Raw genomic sequence first — 19915 nt, forward strand, 5'->3', positions numbered from 1 at the left:
TTGCACCTATTAGAGGCAATCTTACGCAAACACAGCAAAATATTAGCAGCTGTGTGATGAGACTAAAGGTGCTTTTTCTTTTCCTATTTTTCTCCATTTCCCCACTTTTCCTTTTAGGATCTTATATTAGTTGATTTTGTTTCTTTAGAAAGTGTGTGTATATATATACATATCTTTAAATGCCCAGGATAGAACAGGTACCCAGCAAATGTCAGGCTCTCCTGATGCCCCTAGGCCATGGTAAACAGGTCTGGGGGTAGGGACAGGCAGCTTTATGACAGGTCAAAGTAGGGCCCCTCAGTCCCCTTCTCTGTAGCCTCATAAACGGGCACCTCAGCGTCTCAGAACTGGGAAAGGAAAAGGCACCGGCGGCTGAGTGCCACATACGGAAGGGGCGGACCAGCCCAGCCAGTCCCACTGTGTGAAGCTGGTGAGTCACTGCCCCACTCAGCCGCAGTGCTGTCACCTGTTAAATGGGCTTGGGGAGGCTCAGCTCCTCCCAGTGTGGCACAAGGGTTTCCAGATAGAGCCGAAGCCCAGCCTCAAAGGAGAGATACGCCCACATGTCAAGGGGAAAGTTCAGGCCTATTGTCCCTATACCCCCTTGGTAGTTCCCACCCAAAGGGTGGGTGACAGTCACCGTAGTGCATGTGGCCCAGCCTCCCCAGGTCCTTACTTTTCCTTTTAACTACCCTAAAAGGGATAGGATGTGGATCTCAATAGAATCTGGTCCAGAACTAGATTTTCCCTCTTAAAACAATATCTAATGACATCTTTGCAAAGGCCGCTGGATGGACATACAGGTTGCAGGGAATGGGGGTCCTGGGAGGGGATGGCACAGTTGAGATACTGCTCCTCTCAGAGCACTCCTTGCCCCACCCAGTTATTCCTCCAGCCCCGGCACTGGACTGTGGCTTCCTTCAGGTCAAGACAGTCTCATACATCTGATTAGATGTTGCAGGGTGAAGAAGCTCAGGGGTCCAGAGTGGACCACCTAGTAGAGAGCCCTACTCCCCAGATATTTGCAGAATATAACAAAAGTGAAATGAAGTGCTTGGTGCGGCGGCTCACCACTGTAATCCCAGCACTTTGGGAGGCCAAGGCGGGTGGATCATCTGAGGTCAGGAGTTCGAGACCAGCCAGGCCAACATGGTGAAATCTCATCTGAACTAAAAATACAAAAATTAGCCAGATGTGGCGGCGCATGTCTGTAATCCCAGCTACTCGGGAGGCTGAGACAGGAGAATTGCCTGACCCCAGGAGGTGGAGGTTGCAGTGAGCTGAGATTGTGCCACTGCCCTCCAGCCTGGGTGACAGAGTAAGATTCTGTCTCAAAAAAAAAAAAAAAAAAAAGTGAAATGAAGTAAAAAATGGGTTCAGGAAGGGAGATGGACCATGGAGACATTCACTGTCCATTCATTAATTCTATGAACACGTCCTCAGCCAGTACCCCACTTGTGAGCCCTGTGCAGAGGATACAGACAGACGTTTCTTGCAATAATTTGGCCGCCTGTTGGGAGTGGAGCCATAATAAACTGGGGGCAAGGGGAGAACCCTTCCTTCTCTGGGCTTCCCAGCGCCTCAGACTCAGTGATAGGCCCGACAACATGAGGTCTAACGCCCTCTCCCCTCGGACAGCTGGTATTCTCAGATTCAACCTTGTCTCACTGACAGGTCCCACTCTGAGGCTCATTTACAAACTTCCTGCCAAGGGGTGATGCTCTTTATCATCTGCATGTATCACAGAAATCACATTATCCTTTCCCTCCCCCTGTGGCTGGTCCGCCCTGCCTCACTCCTACAGCAGCGTGCGTCTGAACACTCAGCTGCAGCTAAAATCAGGCTGTAAATAAATACTGTGTGGCCACCCTGACAAAACTGCAAAAACAGGCCGACTGACGGACAGGACTGTGTCTGCTCCCACGCTGAGTGTCCCCACTACTTCTGTGCCATTACAGCTGCTTTTCAGACTGTTTCTGTCTCCTTCCTTGCAATCAGGCTGCTAGCTGCCTGTGAAACCTCCTCTCATAGTCCAGGTCCATCAGCATTTATCCATCGCCAACTGTATATCAGGTACTGTACAGACTGCCACTAATTGCTACATCTATAGGCTGAAAGACCCCATGACCAAGCTCGTTAAAATTGTGGGTGAAATTAGAGCTCATAGGACCTGAGTAAAAGCTAGGAGACCTCCTAGGAGTGTAGTGTATGAGCTTTAAGGAAAGCTCTTAGGGAAATCATCTTTGGCCCCTGAAAAACCACTTTTGCTTCCTCCCTTACTGTGAGCTAAAGCCAGAAACAGCAGGGCTGGGTCCCCTCCTCCACCTCGTGTTCTGTATGGGTAAGGTTGCCCAATAACTGAAGAGCTGTGATATCAAACATGATCTTTCTAGTTTAGCCAAAGTAGGGTCCCTCCACTCTGTCAGCTCTGTCGCCCAGACTAGAGTACAGTGGCGCAATCTCGGCTCACTGCAACCTCCGCCTCCTGGGTTCAAGCCATTCTCCTGCCTCAGCCTTCCAAGTAGCTGGGATTACAGGAGCACGCCACCACGCCTGGCTAATTTTTGTATTTTTAGTAGAGACAGGGTTTCACCATGTTGGCCAGGCTGTTCTTGAACTCCTGACCTCAAGTGATCTATCCACCTCGGCCTCCCAGAGTGCTGGGATTACAGGCGTGAACCACTGCAGCCGGCCTAAAAACCAGTCATTTCTAAACAGTGTGCTGGCAGGCTGAAGGGTTTAATGACAGTGCCTTGGGCTGGGGTGGGGGAAGGCCCGGACAAGGGCCAAGCTGGCTGGGCCGTTCCTAATATAACACCTGCAGTCAGGGCAGTGTGCCTTTTCTGTTTTACAGATTTGTCTACAAATGAAGCTTCAAAATATTGTTCTAGCCACCTTGTCTGATCTTCTTACCCCTCTGGAAGATAAGAGGGGTTACCTCTTATCTTACCCCAAAGCCAAAAGATCCAATGACATGTCAGATAGAGAGAGGGATCCTGCGACAACACAGGTGCTGGAGCCAGCCTGCCAGGGGTTTAATCCCAGCAGTGTGACCTTGCGCAAGTCTCTTAATGTCTCCGTGCCTCAATTTCCCCATCTGAATAAGAGAGAGAACAGTAGCACGTGTTTGAAGGATTGAATGAGTGAATATGCATACATCTTGAGAACAGCACCTGGCACATCTTTCGTGCTCAGCAAATGTTAGTTGTTATGCACTGGGATGGGCTGAGCATCAGGAAGAGGTATTAGAATCCAGAGCCCTGGGGCAGGTGATGCCTACAGTGACCTTTCAGGGCATCGGCCCAGACTCAGTGTGAGAGGTTCCCACTGGCTACTTCTCTCCCCTTCCTGCTCTGGCCTTCCCTAGGGAAACTATATGCCCACCCCAGGCTCAGGGAGCCAGACACAGAGGAGACCAGGCACTTGGAGGCCAGGAAGCCCAGAGGTGCGACGAGCACAGAGTGTGGGCAGGATGCCACTCAGGAAGCTCCACAGGGGCTGGCTGTTTGCTTCTGCTGCTGCTGCCACACCCTGCTCCCTTATACGCCACCCCTACCTGTGCCCAGATCCTGCCATGGAGGCTGCTCCTTGCCCAGCTCTGCCCTAGGGAAGGCAGGCCCAGGGACTCTGGGACTGGACAGAGGTCTCAGTGATAAAATAGTCAAGGGGTCCTGGCCTGCCCTGGGCTACAGAGTGGCCTGGGTTTCCAGGCCCTACCCCTTCCCCCAACTTTGTACAACAAGGCAGGGCAGCAAGGTGGTGACTCACATCCCCCATCCCCCAGGGCTCCAGCTGCCAGCCTGGGCCCTGAGCATCCTGGTGCCTGGTCCTCCGGATGGGCTGAGGCAGCTCTGCCTCCATTGGCTTCTCTGGGCTGGGCCCACACTGTCTTTGTAAAGATGGGGAAACTGAGGCCCAGAAAGGCACAAGATGCCCTCCCCACATAAGGTCCTTTGCCTACTGTGCAGTCAGTGCAGAGGAAGCAGAACACTCACATGCTGGCCACAGGCCCCAAGTGGAGCTGGCCGGAAGGGAAGGAAGGCCTGGCTCTGTAGCTCTCATCCTCCTGGCTGCAGCCCCAGGAAAAGGCCCGGGGAGGGCAGGGCTGTTGGCTGGGGCTCAGCCGGCTGAGCCGAGGGCCAGAGCGTCCTCTTCAGGGTTGGAGGCAGCACCCCGGGACAGCCACATTCCCCAGCTCCAACCAGAGAGGTCTCAGCTTTTCCCCAGAGCCTTGGGCACAGCCAGAGCTGAGGGGCAGAGGGGTAGTTGAAGGACAGCTGGAAAAGTGCTGAGATGATCCAGGGGTCCAAGCTGGGCTACAGGCTACGTGGCCCGGGCCAAGCCACTTTACCTCTACCACTGGCTGGGCGCCCTTATTTCATGGGGGAAATGACTTGATTTAAGCCTGTGTTGAATTCAAGAAAGTAAGCAAGCAATTGCCCGCCTGGCTGCCTCCTTGAAGGACCCCTATGGTCTGCAAGGGACAAGGGGCTTGGTGAGGGGAACAGAATTACCATTTGGAGTGAGGCAAGGTGCTGGGGGCTTTAGTGCATTGGATCCCCTTGCTGATCCAATGTATTAGTTGGTGTGTTGATTTCTATTTTATCCCCATTATATAGATGGAGAGACTGAGGCTCAGAGACAGAAATGACTCGCCCAGCCTGTAACAGAGCCAAGACCTGAACTCAAGTTTGTCTGGTCTCTAAATCTGTGACCCCTCCTTTGCTGCCCCACACATCCTCCTCAAGCCCCCACCCATGTGTTACCCTCTTCTGAGGAGCTCCTGCTGTGGGGAGAGGTCTCCCAGAGGAGAAAACAGCCGGGGCAGCAGAGAGGAGGACCCTCATTCACGGAGTCCACTTGCCTTCCAATCCAGAAGGGGTGGGGGCCTGGGCCACCTCCATGATGATTAAGACCAAGAATCAACCACTGTTTTATGAGAAAGCTCCCCTCTCGGAGCCGCATCCCATCACCTGCATGGAGATTTCAGCCTAGCTCTGCCCGCTCCACTTGTTCAGTGCCCCCAGCCATCCTCACTCACCCAAAAGGCATCTTTGAAGTGCAGCTGGGGCATCATCCTCAGGCGTCTGCCGCGGCAAAGCTCGCTCTCCTGCCACAGGCTGGTCTGATGGAGGGCCAGGCGCCAGCAGCAGCTTCCCAGTCCTGGCAGGGCTGGCCCAGGCCCCCCTTCCCGGCCGGCGCCGTCTGCAGCACTCAGAAGGCAGCCACGAGCCAGAGAGGAGCTGCCGAGGGGAGGAAAAAGCTCAACCTGTTTTGTTTGGGGCTAGAATCAGCAGCAAAATGAGGAAGGAGTGGAGCTCAGTGATGGGAGGGCGGGCCCTGGTGTCCAGCCCAGCCCCTCACCGACCCTGCGGTGATGGAGGACACAGTCTGGGACCCAGGGCAAGAAGCAGGGATGCCAGCCCTGGGTGGGAGGCAGTGGCCAGTGGAAGAGGCAGGCTGGAGCTCGGGCTGGGCAGGCAGGCAGCCCGAGGCCTGCGCAGGAAGGTTTGTGCAACCTCCCCTGGGGCAGGCGCGGGGCCCTCGCCCACAGGAAGTGGAGTTGCTGTGCTCCCCTGTGCAGTCCTGCCTGCCACCTGCCATCCTGCTCCTGCCTCTGCTTGCCCCCTCCCGAGGTGCGGGCTCACTTTATTCCAGAGGCCATACCCTAAGGGAGCTTGAGGCCCACTGACAGTGTGGCCAGGAGGGGCCCAGGAACCCCAGGTGTGTCACCCGCCAGCCAGTCCGGCACCCTTCCAGGCTGGGCCCAGAGATGCCAGACTCTTAACCCCTCATCAGCAAGTCATTCTGGAGGGGCTTACTCAGGCCTAGGGCATCTGTCATTCATCAAACCCTGGCTGCTCTGGGACCCGAACCAGGTCCTGCCCTCAAGGAGCCCACAGCCTGGAAGACACAGCTGTGCTCTGGGGGTCTGTGAGCACACAGAGGCAAGGTGAGCAGGCAGCAAGATGAGGGAGAGCAGCCTGAGGCCCCGGCACTGCTCCCACCACCACCACCACCACCACCGCAAGTCTCCAGATTAGACGCAGTTTGGGGCAGAGAACCCCCCTCTGAAGATGGAGGCTTCCGGCTCAGTGAATAGGAATGGACGGAGACAGAAACAGGATTATCAAGGCACAGAGTGGGGTGTTTGGAAACCCAGTCTGAGGCCCAGTTTTTGTTTAATTTTGACCCTACCCTTCGGGGGCTGAAGGACTTTAATAGACCCTCCAACTCGCTGAGCCTCAGCTTCCTCATCTGCCACACCCAGTATTTGGAAAGGAGATGGTGTCAAGAATATTTCTGGAATTTCCAGTTTGGTGGGCAGGTGCTGGGGGCACTGTGTGGTACCACCTTAGGAAGAGCCCTGGACTAGAGCCCCAGCCCCAGCCCTGAGAAGCCATGACCTGCCCACTCAGCAGAAGATGCAGCAGGAAGTCCTGAGCCCAGGGCGGGCTGGCAAAATGGGGTGAGTCAGGGATTGTCCACAAATCACCACCCTCACTGATGTCTGCCTTACAGCTGACAGGTTGATGAGAGCTGCTGCAGATGAAATAGTTGAGCTCCCAAGTGCCCATTATGCATGCCCAGGGTTTAGAGAGAGGGGGCACACCCAGGCTCTGAAATAGCCACCCAAGAGGAAACACTTTGGGGAGAATTGCAGAGCAATGGGAATGCCCCCAGAAGGCCCTCACCTCCAGAAACCTTGGATGTGAGCTAATCTTTAATCTGTAAGGCGCCCCAGTCAGGTTTTTTGTTACTTGCAGCTGAAGACAACTAATAGTGTAAAAACCCACTTGAACTTTGTAGGCCATAGAGTGAGGCAGGCTGCACCTCCCTTCCCAGTCGCACCACCACCTCTGATAGCACTGGCTTAGCCTCCCTGAGCTCAGTTTCTCCATCCGTCAGATGGGATGATGTCTCTAGATCTGGAGCAGACTAGAGACCCTCTGTTAACAGAAGGCTCCTGCCCTCTTATTGGCAGAAATTTTCATAGCTGGGCTCCCTGCCCTGCCTCTCTAGGTGTCCTTCCTATTACCTCCCAGAGACTTCCGCTCTGGCCAGGCCTCTTCCCCCTCCCCAGAGACACCTTTCCCACTCCCACCTGCTCTGTTCCCGGCCTCCCTTCTGGCAAGCCTTCCTTGATCTTCCTCACCTGGGCAAATCCTCCCCACCCCCCCCAAAGCCAACCTCAAGGCTCCCACACAAGAGGCCTTCCTTTCTCAATTGCACTTATCCAGCCAGGGCAGCCCCGGATGGAGGGCCATGCTGGTGACAGGCTGGAGCAACTGGGGAAGGAAGTAATGTGAGGAACCTCTGGAGAGACTCTGCAGTTCTCTACTAGAGAGGCCTTCCTCCTCCCCTCCCTTCCACCCTTACCTGTTGCAGCTCCCCAGGCTGGGTGACCAGACAGCCAATTCGGCTTTGGAGTACTTACCCAGCACCAGGTACATCATTCCACTTTTCACACGGACCGCCTCACTTACACTGTCATTATCCCCACTTTACAAATGAGCAAACTAGTGATTAAAGAGTGTAAGTAACGCACCCAAGTAACAGGCAATAAGCGGAGGGCTGGCCTTTGGTCCTTGATCTGTCTGAAGCCAAAGCACACGCTCTTAACTTCCACAGTTGTCTTTTACTAACAGCCCTCTATTCAAAAAGCGTTTCATTGTTCCTTTCTCCAGTTCTACCTCGAGACCTTCTCACCCAAGTCGATAGATGGAAAAACAATCTAGGGAAGCCACCGGGACTGATGGTGCTATAGGGATGAGAGGCCAGCCTTTAGCACATGCTATTCCGCAGTCACTGTGTTATTCGCATCAGTTGAGGATGCTTTTGGCTGCAAAGAACATAAACCAGAGGGTCTGACACAGAGGACGTGTGCTGTCATCTACACAAGGGGGCTGGAGGCAGGGCAGCCTCCAGCTGTGGTACATGAGGGCTTCAGCTCAGTCTCTCTGAGTTTCTCTTGCATTTACAATCTTCCTCCTTGGGCTGCAGGCCAAGGAGCTGCAGCAGCTCGTCTACAACTCCAGACACAGCCACAAGCAGAGAAAGAAAAGGACACCTGCCCTTGTGTCTCATTTTCTCCAAAGCTCCTGCACCCTCCCTTCTGCCCAGCTCCCCAGGAGACCTTCCTCTGTGTCTCCTTGGCCCAAAGTGGGTCACGTGCTCATACTTCCCCATGGTTGGCCTTGTGAATGGGCAGCCAGGGATGCTGAAAGCCAACCACGTGGACACCACAACCTTCTCCTCAGCCCAGGCACACAAGCACTGCTGAGCACCAACTCCTGCAGGGTCCTGCTGGGACCGGGGCCTCAAGGGGAGGCAGGCTTGGTTTTTGCTCTGAGGGGCCTAGAGACTGACAGACAGGTTCTAGGGAGTTCTTTCTCCATGAGGAGTGGCTCAGAGCGGGTGAGACCAGAAGAAGATATTGTGATGACTTAGACAGGAATGAGGTCCGGTTGGGGCAGGTGGGGTGGGGCTTGGGTGGATTGGTGGGATGTCAGGGAGATGGAGGAGCAAGACTGAGATGTCTGAGTGCCCCCTCAGAAAAGACTACTGTCTTAGGGGGCCCCTATTCACACCAGCCCCACCCACACCCAGGCCCGGGCCCCTGGGGAGAGGAATCCATCCCTGAAAATCACCGCTTTTTAGTGACTGTCCCAGCTGCTTCAAAACAATTTGCCTTGAGGTCTGTGCAGTTGTGCCTCAGGCCAGGCTGTGGGGGCATCCCCCTCCCAGGCAGAGCCCCTGCCTGTTTTGCCTGGTATCTGAACACATCTGCTTGAAGAATTCAAGAAGCAGTAGCTCCAAGGATTGAGAATAAAATGCAAAATCAGTTTTTATAACATTTACTGTCACAGCCCCCACCACTGACTGGCAGGACTCAGCTCCTGAAGACACTTCATCCATCCCTCTGAGCCACAAAAACCACAAAACCAGTAACACCAGCTGCCACAGAAGGAGGATCAATATTTACAGGACCTCCACCAATTTCACAAGCTTAATCTCACTGATTGCTCACTGCCTGGACAGCTACATAATTTGTGGGGCCAGTGCAAAATAAAAACGTGAGACCTCTTACTCAAAAAGCAGGGACAAAATTGCCATTAAAGGTACTAATATATAAAACTTGTTTCTTTACTGTAGTCTCTCTCTCAACCTGGAATGGTGTTTTTGATTTGTTATTTAACGTTACACTCCCTTGGGCATGGGAATATCTGTGGGACAACTTGCCCCGCCCCACCCTCTGACTTGATTCAGTTCTGTGTGAAATTCACCAGTTGCTGGAGTTCTCCTCCTGCCAGCCACCACGCTGACCTGCATTCTGCGTTCCCCAGTGGGGGTTGGGGAAGTCAAGCCAGGCATTGCCATTTCCCACGGACCTGCCTCACCAACCGACAGTGGACAGGCAGTCCCCAGGGGTGTTGCAAAGTCCAGGACAGGAGGCACTAGGGACCTGGGTCAGAAGTGAGTGAGAGGCTCAGCCCCCTGAGTCACCTGTTGAATTTGCCATGGTGTTGCCAGCCTGGGGCAGGGGCCACATTGCCATGGCCAACCCTCAGATGCTACCAGGTGTGCCCTTGACTCTGACTGTCCCCATGCCTGCACTCAGGTCTCTGCTGGGGGCAGAGGGTGGCAGTGGTTGCTAGGCAGAAGTGGAGAAGGAGACTGAGAACCAGTCCAGGGGAGGCAGTTGGAGGCAGGACCACAGGAGCCAAGGCTCCAAGTCCTTGATGTATGCTTCACTGTCCCACCAGACTGTACTTAAGAAAAGCAAATTCAAAAATAATGTGATTAAGAATTCTAAGATGGCAATCTCAGAGCATTAGACCCCAAGTACAATTTCCTTACACGAGTTGTGCATCTATGAAACCAACCCTGCTCACTTCTGTCTGCTCTCCACACAGCAGAGTGACATTTTCAGATCCACATTTGGTTATGTCAACCTCCCACTGTCACCTTGCCATGATTTTCCATTACTCTCAGGACAATGGCCATTGCCCTTACATGGCCTACACACCTTGCATAATTTGGTCCCAGCCTACTCTTCAAAACTTCAACTCATGTTATGCCTCCCTCAATTTCTGGTACTGCTTCCTGGACCGTCTTTCAATTCCTCCATTCTGCCTCATTCTCTTCTACCCCGGGTCCTTCACACATGATCTCCCCTCTGCCTGGAAGCTTCTTCCCGTTCCATCCTAGACCCTGCCTTGGCCCAGCTAACTACTCCTTATCCCTTGGCCCTCTTATCAAATGTCACCTCTTCAGGAAAGCCTTCCCTGACCAATAAATGGATGGAAAAATGGACAAAATGCAGGCAAGATGCAAAGCAAATAAACATCTTTTTTCTTCTTTCCTTTTTTTTTTTTTTTTTTTGAGACAGAGTCTCACTCTGTCGCCCAGGCTGGAGTGCAGTGACACAATCTTGGCTCACTGCAAACTCCGCCTCCCAGGTTCAAGCAGTTCTCCCAGGCTCAGCCTCCCGAGTAGCTGGGATTACAGGCATGCACCATCACGCTTGGCGAATTTTTATATTTTTAGTAGAGACAGGGTTTCACCATGTTGGCCAGGCTGGTCTCAAACTCCTGGCCTCAAGTGATCTGCCCGCCTTGGCCTACCAAACTGCTAGGATTACAAGTGTGAGCCACTGCACTCGGCCGAATAAACACCATTTTGAAGGAAGTTTAGCCAAGTTGTCAGGGGCTGGAAGAGAAGACGTTGTAGGGGGAATAGCCCTCAGAGGTGAGGCTGACACCAAGCTGGAGGGCGGGACTGCACTCTGAGGGTCCTAAGATTCTAATTTGTTATCCAGAAGGAATCTAAAGCGAGAGCTTCGAGCCTTCTGAAGAGGGGCAGGGGCTGGAAAGAAGAGGGAGAGAAGGAGGGTCTGAAAGCTCTTTGGTGACATTCGAAGAGCCAGGAGGCCCTTGCCATGAATTTCATTTGGAGACGGCATTGCCACTGGTCCAAGGGGTAGGGCAAGCGATGCACACTTCTCCCTTCTGCAGGGGAGCATCTGTCCTGCAGGAGTAATTCTCAACCTGCCATCAGCTTATGGCCAGAAGGGCATTCACGAGTCCGCCATTTAGACCTCGGTGGGTGCACTGTCACGACGCTGCCCATGGCTGTAGGGTTGTCCACCCATCCCATGGCTGAAGTGGGATGTTCCAGCACCTGGCCATGATGGTTCACTGTTGCTGGGGGAAATACCTGCAGGGTCCCTCCAGGTGGCCAGAGGCTCATGCCCACTGTACTGGGGCACCCACTGTCCACGCCACCTACCCTGTCCCAGAATGGAACAAGCTCCACTGAAGCACACCCACCAGCTCTGACTGGGCCTTCCTGTCTGGGAACATGCAAATGAACAAGCTCAGCCCCTGCCAGTCTGGTGAGGGAGGCAGCCTAGGAAGGGAAAACGTGCTGAGCGCAGACAACCGAGAAAGGCTGTTGAGGAGCTTGGCATGGGAAGTCTTCCCAAAGGAGGGGAGTTGGGTCTTGATTAATGGGAAAAAGCTCACCCGTGAGGCAGGAAGGGAGTTCCAGAATAACGCTAATAGCCTACTAGGGCTGTGCTGCATCAGGCTCTGTTGGAATCACTTCACATGCCTTATGTATCACTTAATCTTCCCAACAACAGTGTGAGGCATTATGGCCACATTCAACAGATAAGGAACCTGAGGCTTAGACAGGTCAGTTAACTTTTTGGAGTCCCATCACTAAAAAGGGTCTTTCCTTCCCAGAGTGTGGGGCTGGCAGTGAGGGGCCAGGGCCTGGGGCAGAAACAGGATGAGGAAGAAGGGAAAAGCAAGTCCTGGCTGAGGAGGAAGTGCAGAGCCCATACGGGGTGGGGTTGTGGCGCTCAGATGGAGGCTCCCCTCCTCTGACGCCAGGAAATATCCTTGCCCCAGAGTCCTCCACTGGGGCTGAGGGTGTGGCCTTTGGCCTTCAGGATGTGATATAGTTTGTTTTTCAGTTTGCCCCCAGGGACAGCAGTTGCAAAAAATAAGGCCTCTTCCCACTCACACAGCTCTTCTGAGTTGATGAGGAGCTTTCAGGTTTACTAATTTGCAGCCACAAGAGTGTGAGTCTGAGTTTCCAAGCATTATCAGTCGTCAGAAACTGAGTGCTGGTCAGGATTCTTGAAAGACAGCGAAGGGGTGCAAAGTGGCCCTTCGGGAGGTGGCCCAGGAACTGGTGGGCATGGGGAAGGGACCTCAGTGAGTCCCAGGAATGCACTGCCACCTGGTCACTGGTCAGAGGGCAGAGTCCTGCAGTAATGGAAGAGTGTGCAGGGACCATCCAGAGGTGCTCAAACAGCACAAAGCATGCCTACCAGAAGTGGGACTTTGTTAAAAAAAAAAAAAGAAAAGCAAAAGGCCAAGTCTCAACCTTGGCCTACTGACTGGGTGGGGCCAGGGAGTATAGATTTTAGGTTTCATAAGTGAGTCAGTCATACACCTTGGAGCAGAACTCCTGCTATTGCCTTACTTTGTCATTTTACAAATGGGGAAACTGAGGCCCAATAAGTGGGGGTGGCAGGGCCCAGAGGGGGACTAGTAGAATGATCTCACTGACAGGGAAGGAAAGGCATAACCATCTCCCACCCCCCACCCCCTTTTCTAGCCTGTTTTGTTTTGTTTCCATTATGGCAGCTGTCTCTCAAAACAGCTTCAAAAATGTATTTCTAGCATCCTCTCCCCCATTGGGTTGGTTTAATTCAGGTGGAAAATGACTTGTTCACAGTAAGGCAAAGCTTGATTTCAGCCCAGCTGGTGTTTAATTTTCCCTGAAAACCTAGGATTCAGAGGCAGGAGACCCCAACTTCAATTTTGGCTGGGCCAGAAAATCAATAGGCAGAGACATGTGGTGGGCCCGTGTGCAGGCAAAGGGAGCAGCATGTGCTGAGGCTCGGAGCAGGGAAGCCCCAGCCTGTCCAAGGAGTGGAACTTGGGGTTGGGGGTGGGGATAGATGACCCCTGGAGTCAGAGTTGGAAGAGCTCCAGCCTCACCTCACTGAGACTCAGTTACCTCACCTGGAAAACAGAAATGATGAGCCTACATATTTAAGCAGTTTACTTGTTTAAAGCTTAAACAAGATTCTGGCCAGCTGCAATGGCTCACGCTTGTAATCCCAGCACTTTGGGAGGCTGAGGTGGGAGGATCAGTTGAGCTCAGGAGTTCAAGACCAGCCTGGGCGACAAAGCAAGATCCTGTCTCTACAAAAAAAATTAGCTGGGCGTGATGGCATGTGCCTGTAGTCCCAGCTACCTGGGAAGCAGAGGTGACAGGATCACTTGGGCCTAGGAGGTTGTGGTTGCAGTGACTTGTGTATAATTGCACCACTGTACTCTAGCCTGGGTGACAGAGACCTTATCTCAAAAAAAAAAAAGAAAGAAGGAAGGAAGGAAAGAAAGAAAAGAAAGAAAGAAAGAAAGAAAGAAAGAAAGAAAGAAAGAAAGAAAGATGGAAGGAAGGAAGGAAGGAAGGAAGGAAGGAAGGAAGGAAAAGAAAGAAAGAAAGAAGAAAGAAAGAAAGAAAGAAAGAAAGAAAGAAAAAGAAAGAAGAAAGAAAGATACATGCCTACACCAGTGTTTGAGAACATGAAAAGGCACCTAGTCCAGGTTCACCCACAGTAGGCTCACAACCAGGGTGATAACTGTACCCTTAGACCTGACAGTGTTGCTGCTGACAGCTCTGTCTGCTCAGCTGGAAAAGCCTCATTCCCAGAACTTCAAATCATAGAACCAAGCTGAGGAGCGGCTGGAAGCCAAAGTAGCAAACAGACTTCCCAGCCCCATGAGAGCCAACATCCTCAGGGTGCAGGCACTGCTCTCTAGCTGCCTCCCAAGCCCCGCCCTCGTAGTACCTCCTCGGGTCATCTAGAAGAGGCAGGCTTTCTCATGTTCCTTTTTTTTTTTTGTAAATTTTTATTTTGGTATAATTTTAAATTCAGAGAAAAGAGTACAAAAAACTCCTGTCTGTTTTACCCAGATTCATCAGACTGTTTAAATTTTACCTCAACTGCTTTATTTATTCTCTATTTTTATATATGCATACTGATTTTTTTCTATTAGTTGGGTAAGTTGCAGACATGGTATCCCTTCATCCTTAAATTATTCAAGTGTATATTTCCTAAGAACGAGGAAATTCTCTTATATAACCACAGTACAGTTTTTTAAATTACGAAATTTATCATCGGCCAGGCGCGGTGGCTCACACCTGTAATCCCAACACTTTGGGAGGTGAGGCGGGCAGATTGCTTGAGCTCAGGAGTTCGAGACCAGCCAGGGCAACATGACAAACTCCTATCTCTACAAGAAATTAGCCAGGCATGGTGACATGTGCCTGAAGTCCCAGCTACTCGGGAGGCTGAGGTGGGAGGATTGCTTGAATTGGGGAGGTGGAAGCTGCAGTGAGCCTTGATCATGCCACTGCACTCCAGCCTGAGTGAGAGAGTGAGACCCTGACTCAAAAAAAAAAAAAAAAAAGAAGAAATTTAACATCAATATAAGGCTATTGTCTAATTTGCACTCCATATTCAAATTTAATTTCGTTAATTGTAACGTCCTTTAAATTTTTGTGTTTTTTTCTCTTGGTCTCCTTAATTCTGTGACAGTTCCCCAGTCTTTCCTTGACTTTCATGACCTTGACACTTTGGAAGATTGCAGGCCAGTTGTTTCATAGACAGCTTCTCAGTTTGGGTTTGTGTCAAGTGCTTTCCTCATGATTAGACTCAGATGATGCGTTTTTGGCAAAAGATACCACATAAGTGATGCTGCGTCTATCTCAGTGCATCATAAAAGGAGGCACGTGATGTCAATTTGTCTCACATTGGTGTTGTTAACTCAGATCACTTGATTAAGGTAGTGTCCACCAGTTTTCTCCACCTTAAAGTTACTGTTTTTCCCTTAGTCATTTGTAAGTATCTTGTGGGGAAATCCTTTGAGACTATGTGACTACGTAGATCATGTTTCTCTTTGCATCTTCCCCCACTAGTTTTAGCATCCATTGGTGATTCTCCAACTCCATCATTCCATCTACGTTTATTATACCGTAAGGAAGAATTTTCCCTTCTCCCAATTATTTATCCATTTAATTATATTAGTGTGGGCTTGGTAAGTTCTATTTCATCCAATGAGTTATAATCTGTTACTATTATTATTTATTATGATGCTCAAATTATCCCAGATTTGGCCATTGCGAGCCCCTTAGGGTGGCTTCTGTTTCCTTCTGTTATGGCCCCATCATTTATTGAGCACTTCTTTACTTTCTGGCGCAAGTTTTCAGGCTTATCTTGTAAGTTACCTACCCCTTGCTCTCAAATCAACTTTTCTCCAAGGATCCCTGGTTCGTTTCAGTGGTGAGTCCAGAGCTCTGGCTCTTAACTCATTATTCCTTACCTCTTATCTCCTAGAAATTGTTTGGAGTAGACCTTGAGGAGACAGTTGAGGATTTTTGTTGGTTTGTTTGAGACGGAATCTTGCTCTGTCGCCCAGGCTGGAATGCAGTGGCACGATCTCGGCTCACTGCAACCTCCGCATCCCGGGATCAAGTGATTGTCCTGCCTCAGCCTCCTGATAGCTGGGACTACAGGCACCTGCCACTACGCCCAGCTAATTTTTGTATTTTTGGTAGAGACGGGGTTTCACCATGTTGGCCAGGCTGGCCTTGAACTCCTGACCTCAAGTGATCCACCTGCCTCAGCCTCCCAAAGTGCTGGGATTACAGGTGTGAGCCACCACGCCTAGCCGACACTTGAGGTTTTGTATGAGCAGATGAGCCAAGCAACTTTAGCTTATCACTGGTACTGAGCCCCTATGAGTACCTATGGTTTGGTGGAGCCTAGAGAAACATGTGTCCTTTTATTATTATCACTATTAACAGAAATAAGCATTTTTCCTTTTTTTTTTTTTTTTTGAGACAGAATTTCATTCTTGTTGCCCAGGCTGGAGTGCAATGGCACGATCTCGGCTCACCGCAACCTCCGCCTCCTGGGTTCAAGAGATTCTCCTGCCTCAGCCTCCCAAGTAGTTGGGACTACAGGCATGCGACACCACCCCTGGCTAATTTTATATTTTTAGTAGAGACGGGGTTTCTCCATGTTGGTCAGGCTGGTCTAGAACTCCCGACCTCAGGTGACCCACCTACCTTGGCCTTCCAAAGTCCTGGGATTACAGGTGTGAGCAACTGTGCCTGGTATTTTCCTCATTCTTACTCACTGAGCCCCCACTCTGTGCCAGGCTGGGAGGAAGCAGCCCAGCTCATGAGGCACTTCATGCCAGGCTGAGGGATTGGACTTCAAGCTAAGGGCACTAGTAGGGCACTAAAGGCCTTGAAGCCAGATGCATCCTCCTCTTGAGGACTCAGGTCCCATGTCTTTCGGGCTATCTCCTTACTCCCGACTTCAAGGCCTCATGGCCAAATCCCACAGAAACAGGAAAAGAAGGGAAACAATGCTCTCTGCTTTAAACAGAACGACGTGGAAACTTCATCCAGCAGAAAGCATATTACCAGGCCCAGGAGCTAGCACAGCAGGAGGGGAGGGAAGTGGTGAGACATGACAAGCCAGATATTTCAAAACTGCCAGGCCAGAAAATCAAGAAGCAATGGACTCAGAGAATCTGACTCTCCTAATTGGGACTCCTTTAGTACAAACACAATGACTTATTTTCCCTATCCACATTTATCAAAGCATCTGTCCAAAGCATAGGTTTGTATTCTCTAAAGTTTGTCTCTCTGCCATGTACAGTTGATAGGGTGGTTCACTGCTTAAAGTGTGATAGACAGGGAGATGTGCAGCTCAAATTCCCCCTTCAAGGAAGGACCTGCTGCTCAGCTGCAGGGAGAGAGGTCGTCAGACAGTCTCGGCTTCCAGTTCCTGCAGAGCCTGCCTCCACTGCTGAGGGCCACCTGATCTCAGGTTATGCCGTTGCTGGGGTAGCCTACATCTGGTGACTGATGGTGGCAGGAGTATAGAGGCCCATCCACTTAGATCTGATGCTGGACGACTTTGATGAACACTGCCGGTTTAGCTGAGACTTTGCTGAGCTGCAGCACAGGTCAACTTCCCTCTGCCCAAGCCTGCTTCCCTGCCCCTTTCATAGCTGTTGACCACTAATAAACATCATGTGCCCCAAATTCTGTCTCAGTGTTTCTGCTTCTGCAGAACCCAACCTGAAACACAAGGGTATCCAGCCAAGGGAATGAGTGAGGTCTGAAAATGAGACCTTATTCTTCTAGCCAAGTGATATAAACATGAGACTTTACCAGCCAAAGCAGGTGACGTTTTCTAATCTTCATTAAGGGACGGTGTGAATGGCAGGGAGCCCAAGATAATCCTCGCCCTGCCTTGGGGCTCCCCACTGGGCACCTCCCACCTCTGCACTCCTCTCACCCATGCTCCCTTTGTCTACCCCCCCTGCCTCCCCTCCCACCCCACCCCTCCCCCCCGACCCTGCTCTGCTCTGGCTGTGGTCACTCTCTTTAAGCAAGCCCCCTCCCTCTGGATTTTCTTCCAATAATCCTCCCGAAAAGGCTTCCCATTGCTCCAAGAGACTCGGTTACACCAGCACTTGTCTCCTGTCTCCTGCAGAGGAGCTATGTTGCTAGGTTTTTAAACTTATGCGGAGGTCCAGATGGAGGGTCATCAGTCTCTTCAGGACACTGCCAGGCCAGAGGTTGTCCAAGATCGAAGGACACCCAGGAACTTCTGCAAATGGGTAAACCAGTGCGCAGTAAGGGTGAGGTTCTTTTTCAGGGTCACACAGTGAGCTAGTCATAGAACTAGGCATCGGGTGTCAGAACTTCCTGGGACCCATTCCTGCCCATTCCTCTGGCCACCTAGTAGCTGGATTCACCTTACGTCCTGGTACTGAACCAACCCTTCCCTTTGGACCTCATCATCTGGTCTCCACCTTTCCTGTCCACTCCTCCTCTCCCCGACCCAGCTCTCTCCCTCCTGCTCCTTCCCAGTCCCCTTTTTTTCCTCTCCCAGGCAGCCTGACGATCACTTCCCCACTCTGTTTTGCCCTCAGAGCCCTTTGCTCACCTTCTCTGGCCTCGGACCTTGGTGTTGGTTTTTGCTTTCTGCCCATCTGTCTGAAGGGATCCTGGGGGCCCTGGCTGGGTCAATGTAGGGACACACATGCCTGGGTTGGTGGGTCTCACTCTGCAGCTTCAGCTTTCAGAGGCCAAACGTTTACACCAGTCCCAACCAAGGAGATGCCGTGCTATCGCGATAAACAATTGATGTGCTCTTCTGTGTGCCAGACCCTGAGCTGTGTGCCGCACATTCACGGGCCTTGGTCCTCACAAAACTGCTTGAGGGTAGTATTACCACTTCCATCACACGGATGAGGAAATGAATCTCAGGAGGATGAGGCCATGTGGCCACAGCCCTGTGATTAGTAAGAACCCCAGAGCCATGTGATTCAAAACATTCCATGCCCACCTTCTCTTCTTCTGTAACTCCCATATCTCCACACAGATGCAAGGACGAGGCCATAACGGCGATGGGACCCACCGGAAAGCCATCTCAGAAAGTCACTAAGGCCATAAGTATCAAGAGATTATTGAGAGATTTAAAAATGTTCACACACTGTGTCCAGAATTTCCATGACTAAAAATCTACCCCAAGGAAATAAGAATCACGGGAAATAATTCTGTACAAAGATATTTGTAACAGTATTATTTGTCAAAGAAAAAGCCTGAAAACGAAACTAAATGTCCAAGCCTACTTCTTACACCTGTAATCCCAGCACTTTGAGAGGCTGATGTGGGCAGATCACTTGAGCCCAGGAGTTTGAGACCAGCCTGGCCAAGGTAGCAAGACCTTGTCTCAAAAAAAAAAAAAAATCAAAAAATTAGCTGGATGTGATGTTGCATACCTGTGATTCCAGCTACTTGGGAGGTTGAGGTGGGAGGATCACTTCAGCCCAGAAGGTCAAGGCTGCAGTGAGCCATGATCACACCACTGCATTCCAGCCTGGGTGATAGAATGAGACCCACCCCCTGCCGCCAAAAAAAACCCAAAAACCAGAAGCCTAAAAACTATGGCATTGCTTTACAGAAAATACATCACAGACATTGAAAATGTTTACCAAGAGTTTTATAATATTATAGGGCAAATGTTTATTACATAATACCAAATAAAAATAGCAGGTTAGGCTGGGTGTGATGGCTCACACCTGTAATCCCAGCAATTTAGGGGGCTGAGGCAGGCTTATTGCTTGAGCCCAGGAGTTCAAGATCAGCCTGGGCAACATGGAAGACCCAGTCTCTACAAAAAAATACAAAAATTACCCAGGTGTGGTGACGTGTCTGTAGACCCAGCTACTTGGGAAGTTGAGGTGGGCGGATCACTTAAGCCTGGGGCAGGGGGTTGGGGGGGCAGCGGAGGTGGGGGTGGAGACTACAGAGACCCTATCTATAACAACTACAGAAAAAGCAGGTTAACAAAGACTGAATAGCCAAATAAATCTTTTTTTTTTTTTTTGAGACGGAGTCTCACTCTGTCGCCCAGGCTGGAGTGCAGTGGCATAATCTCAGCTCCCTGCAAACTCTGCCTCCCACGTTCACACCATTCTCCTGCCTCAGCCTCCTAAGTAGCTGGGACTACAGGCGCCCGCCACCACGCCCAGCTAATTTTTTGTATTTTTAGTAGAGACGGGGTTTCACCATGATAGCCAGGATGGTCTTGATCTCCTGACCACATGATCTGCCCACCTCGGCCTCCCAAAGTGCTGGGGTTACAGGTGTGAGCCAGGGCATGCAGCCAGCCAAATAAATCTTAAGGAAAAAGGATAAAGCTGGAGTCATCACACCTCCAGCTTTACCTGACTTCAAAATTTACTAAAAAAATCTTTAGTAACCAAAACAGCATGGTAATGGCATAAAAACAGACACA

General features: G+C 51.1%; 1 protein-coding gene across 3 annotated transcripts in view; it reads right to left on the bottom strand.

Moving 5' to 3' along the window:
• Window positions 1–5542, bottom strand: part of PSTPIP1 (proline-serine-threonine phosphatase interacting protein 1) — a 42903-nt gene extending 37361 nt beyond the window's left edge. For 2 of the 3 annotated variants that reach the window (XM_055277636.2, XM_063638725.1), the window contains exon 1: window positions 5042–5514. In XM_055277636.2, the coding sequence (XP_055133611.2) occupies window positions 5042–5077 (36 nt within the window). In that variant the 5' untranslated portion in view covers window positions 5078–5514. Of the gene's footprint in view, window positions 1–5041 lie in introns of all 3 variants that reach the window. The other variant, XM_055277633.2, reaches the window with a different exon arrangement.
• Window positions 5543–19915: the final 14373 nt, after the last annotated feature.

The sequence above is a fragment of the Symphalangus syndactylus genome, chromosome 5 (genome assembly GCF_028878055.3).
Source record: "Symphalangus syndactylus isolate Jambi chromosome 5, NHGRI_mSymSyn1-v2.1_pri, whole genome shotgun sequence".
Lineage (NCBI taxonomy): Eukaryota > Metazoa > Chordata > Mammalia > Primates > Hylobatidae > Symphalangus > Symphalangus syndactylus.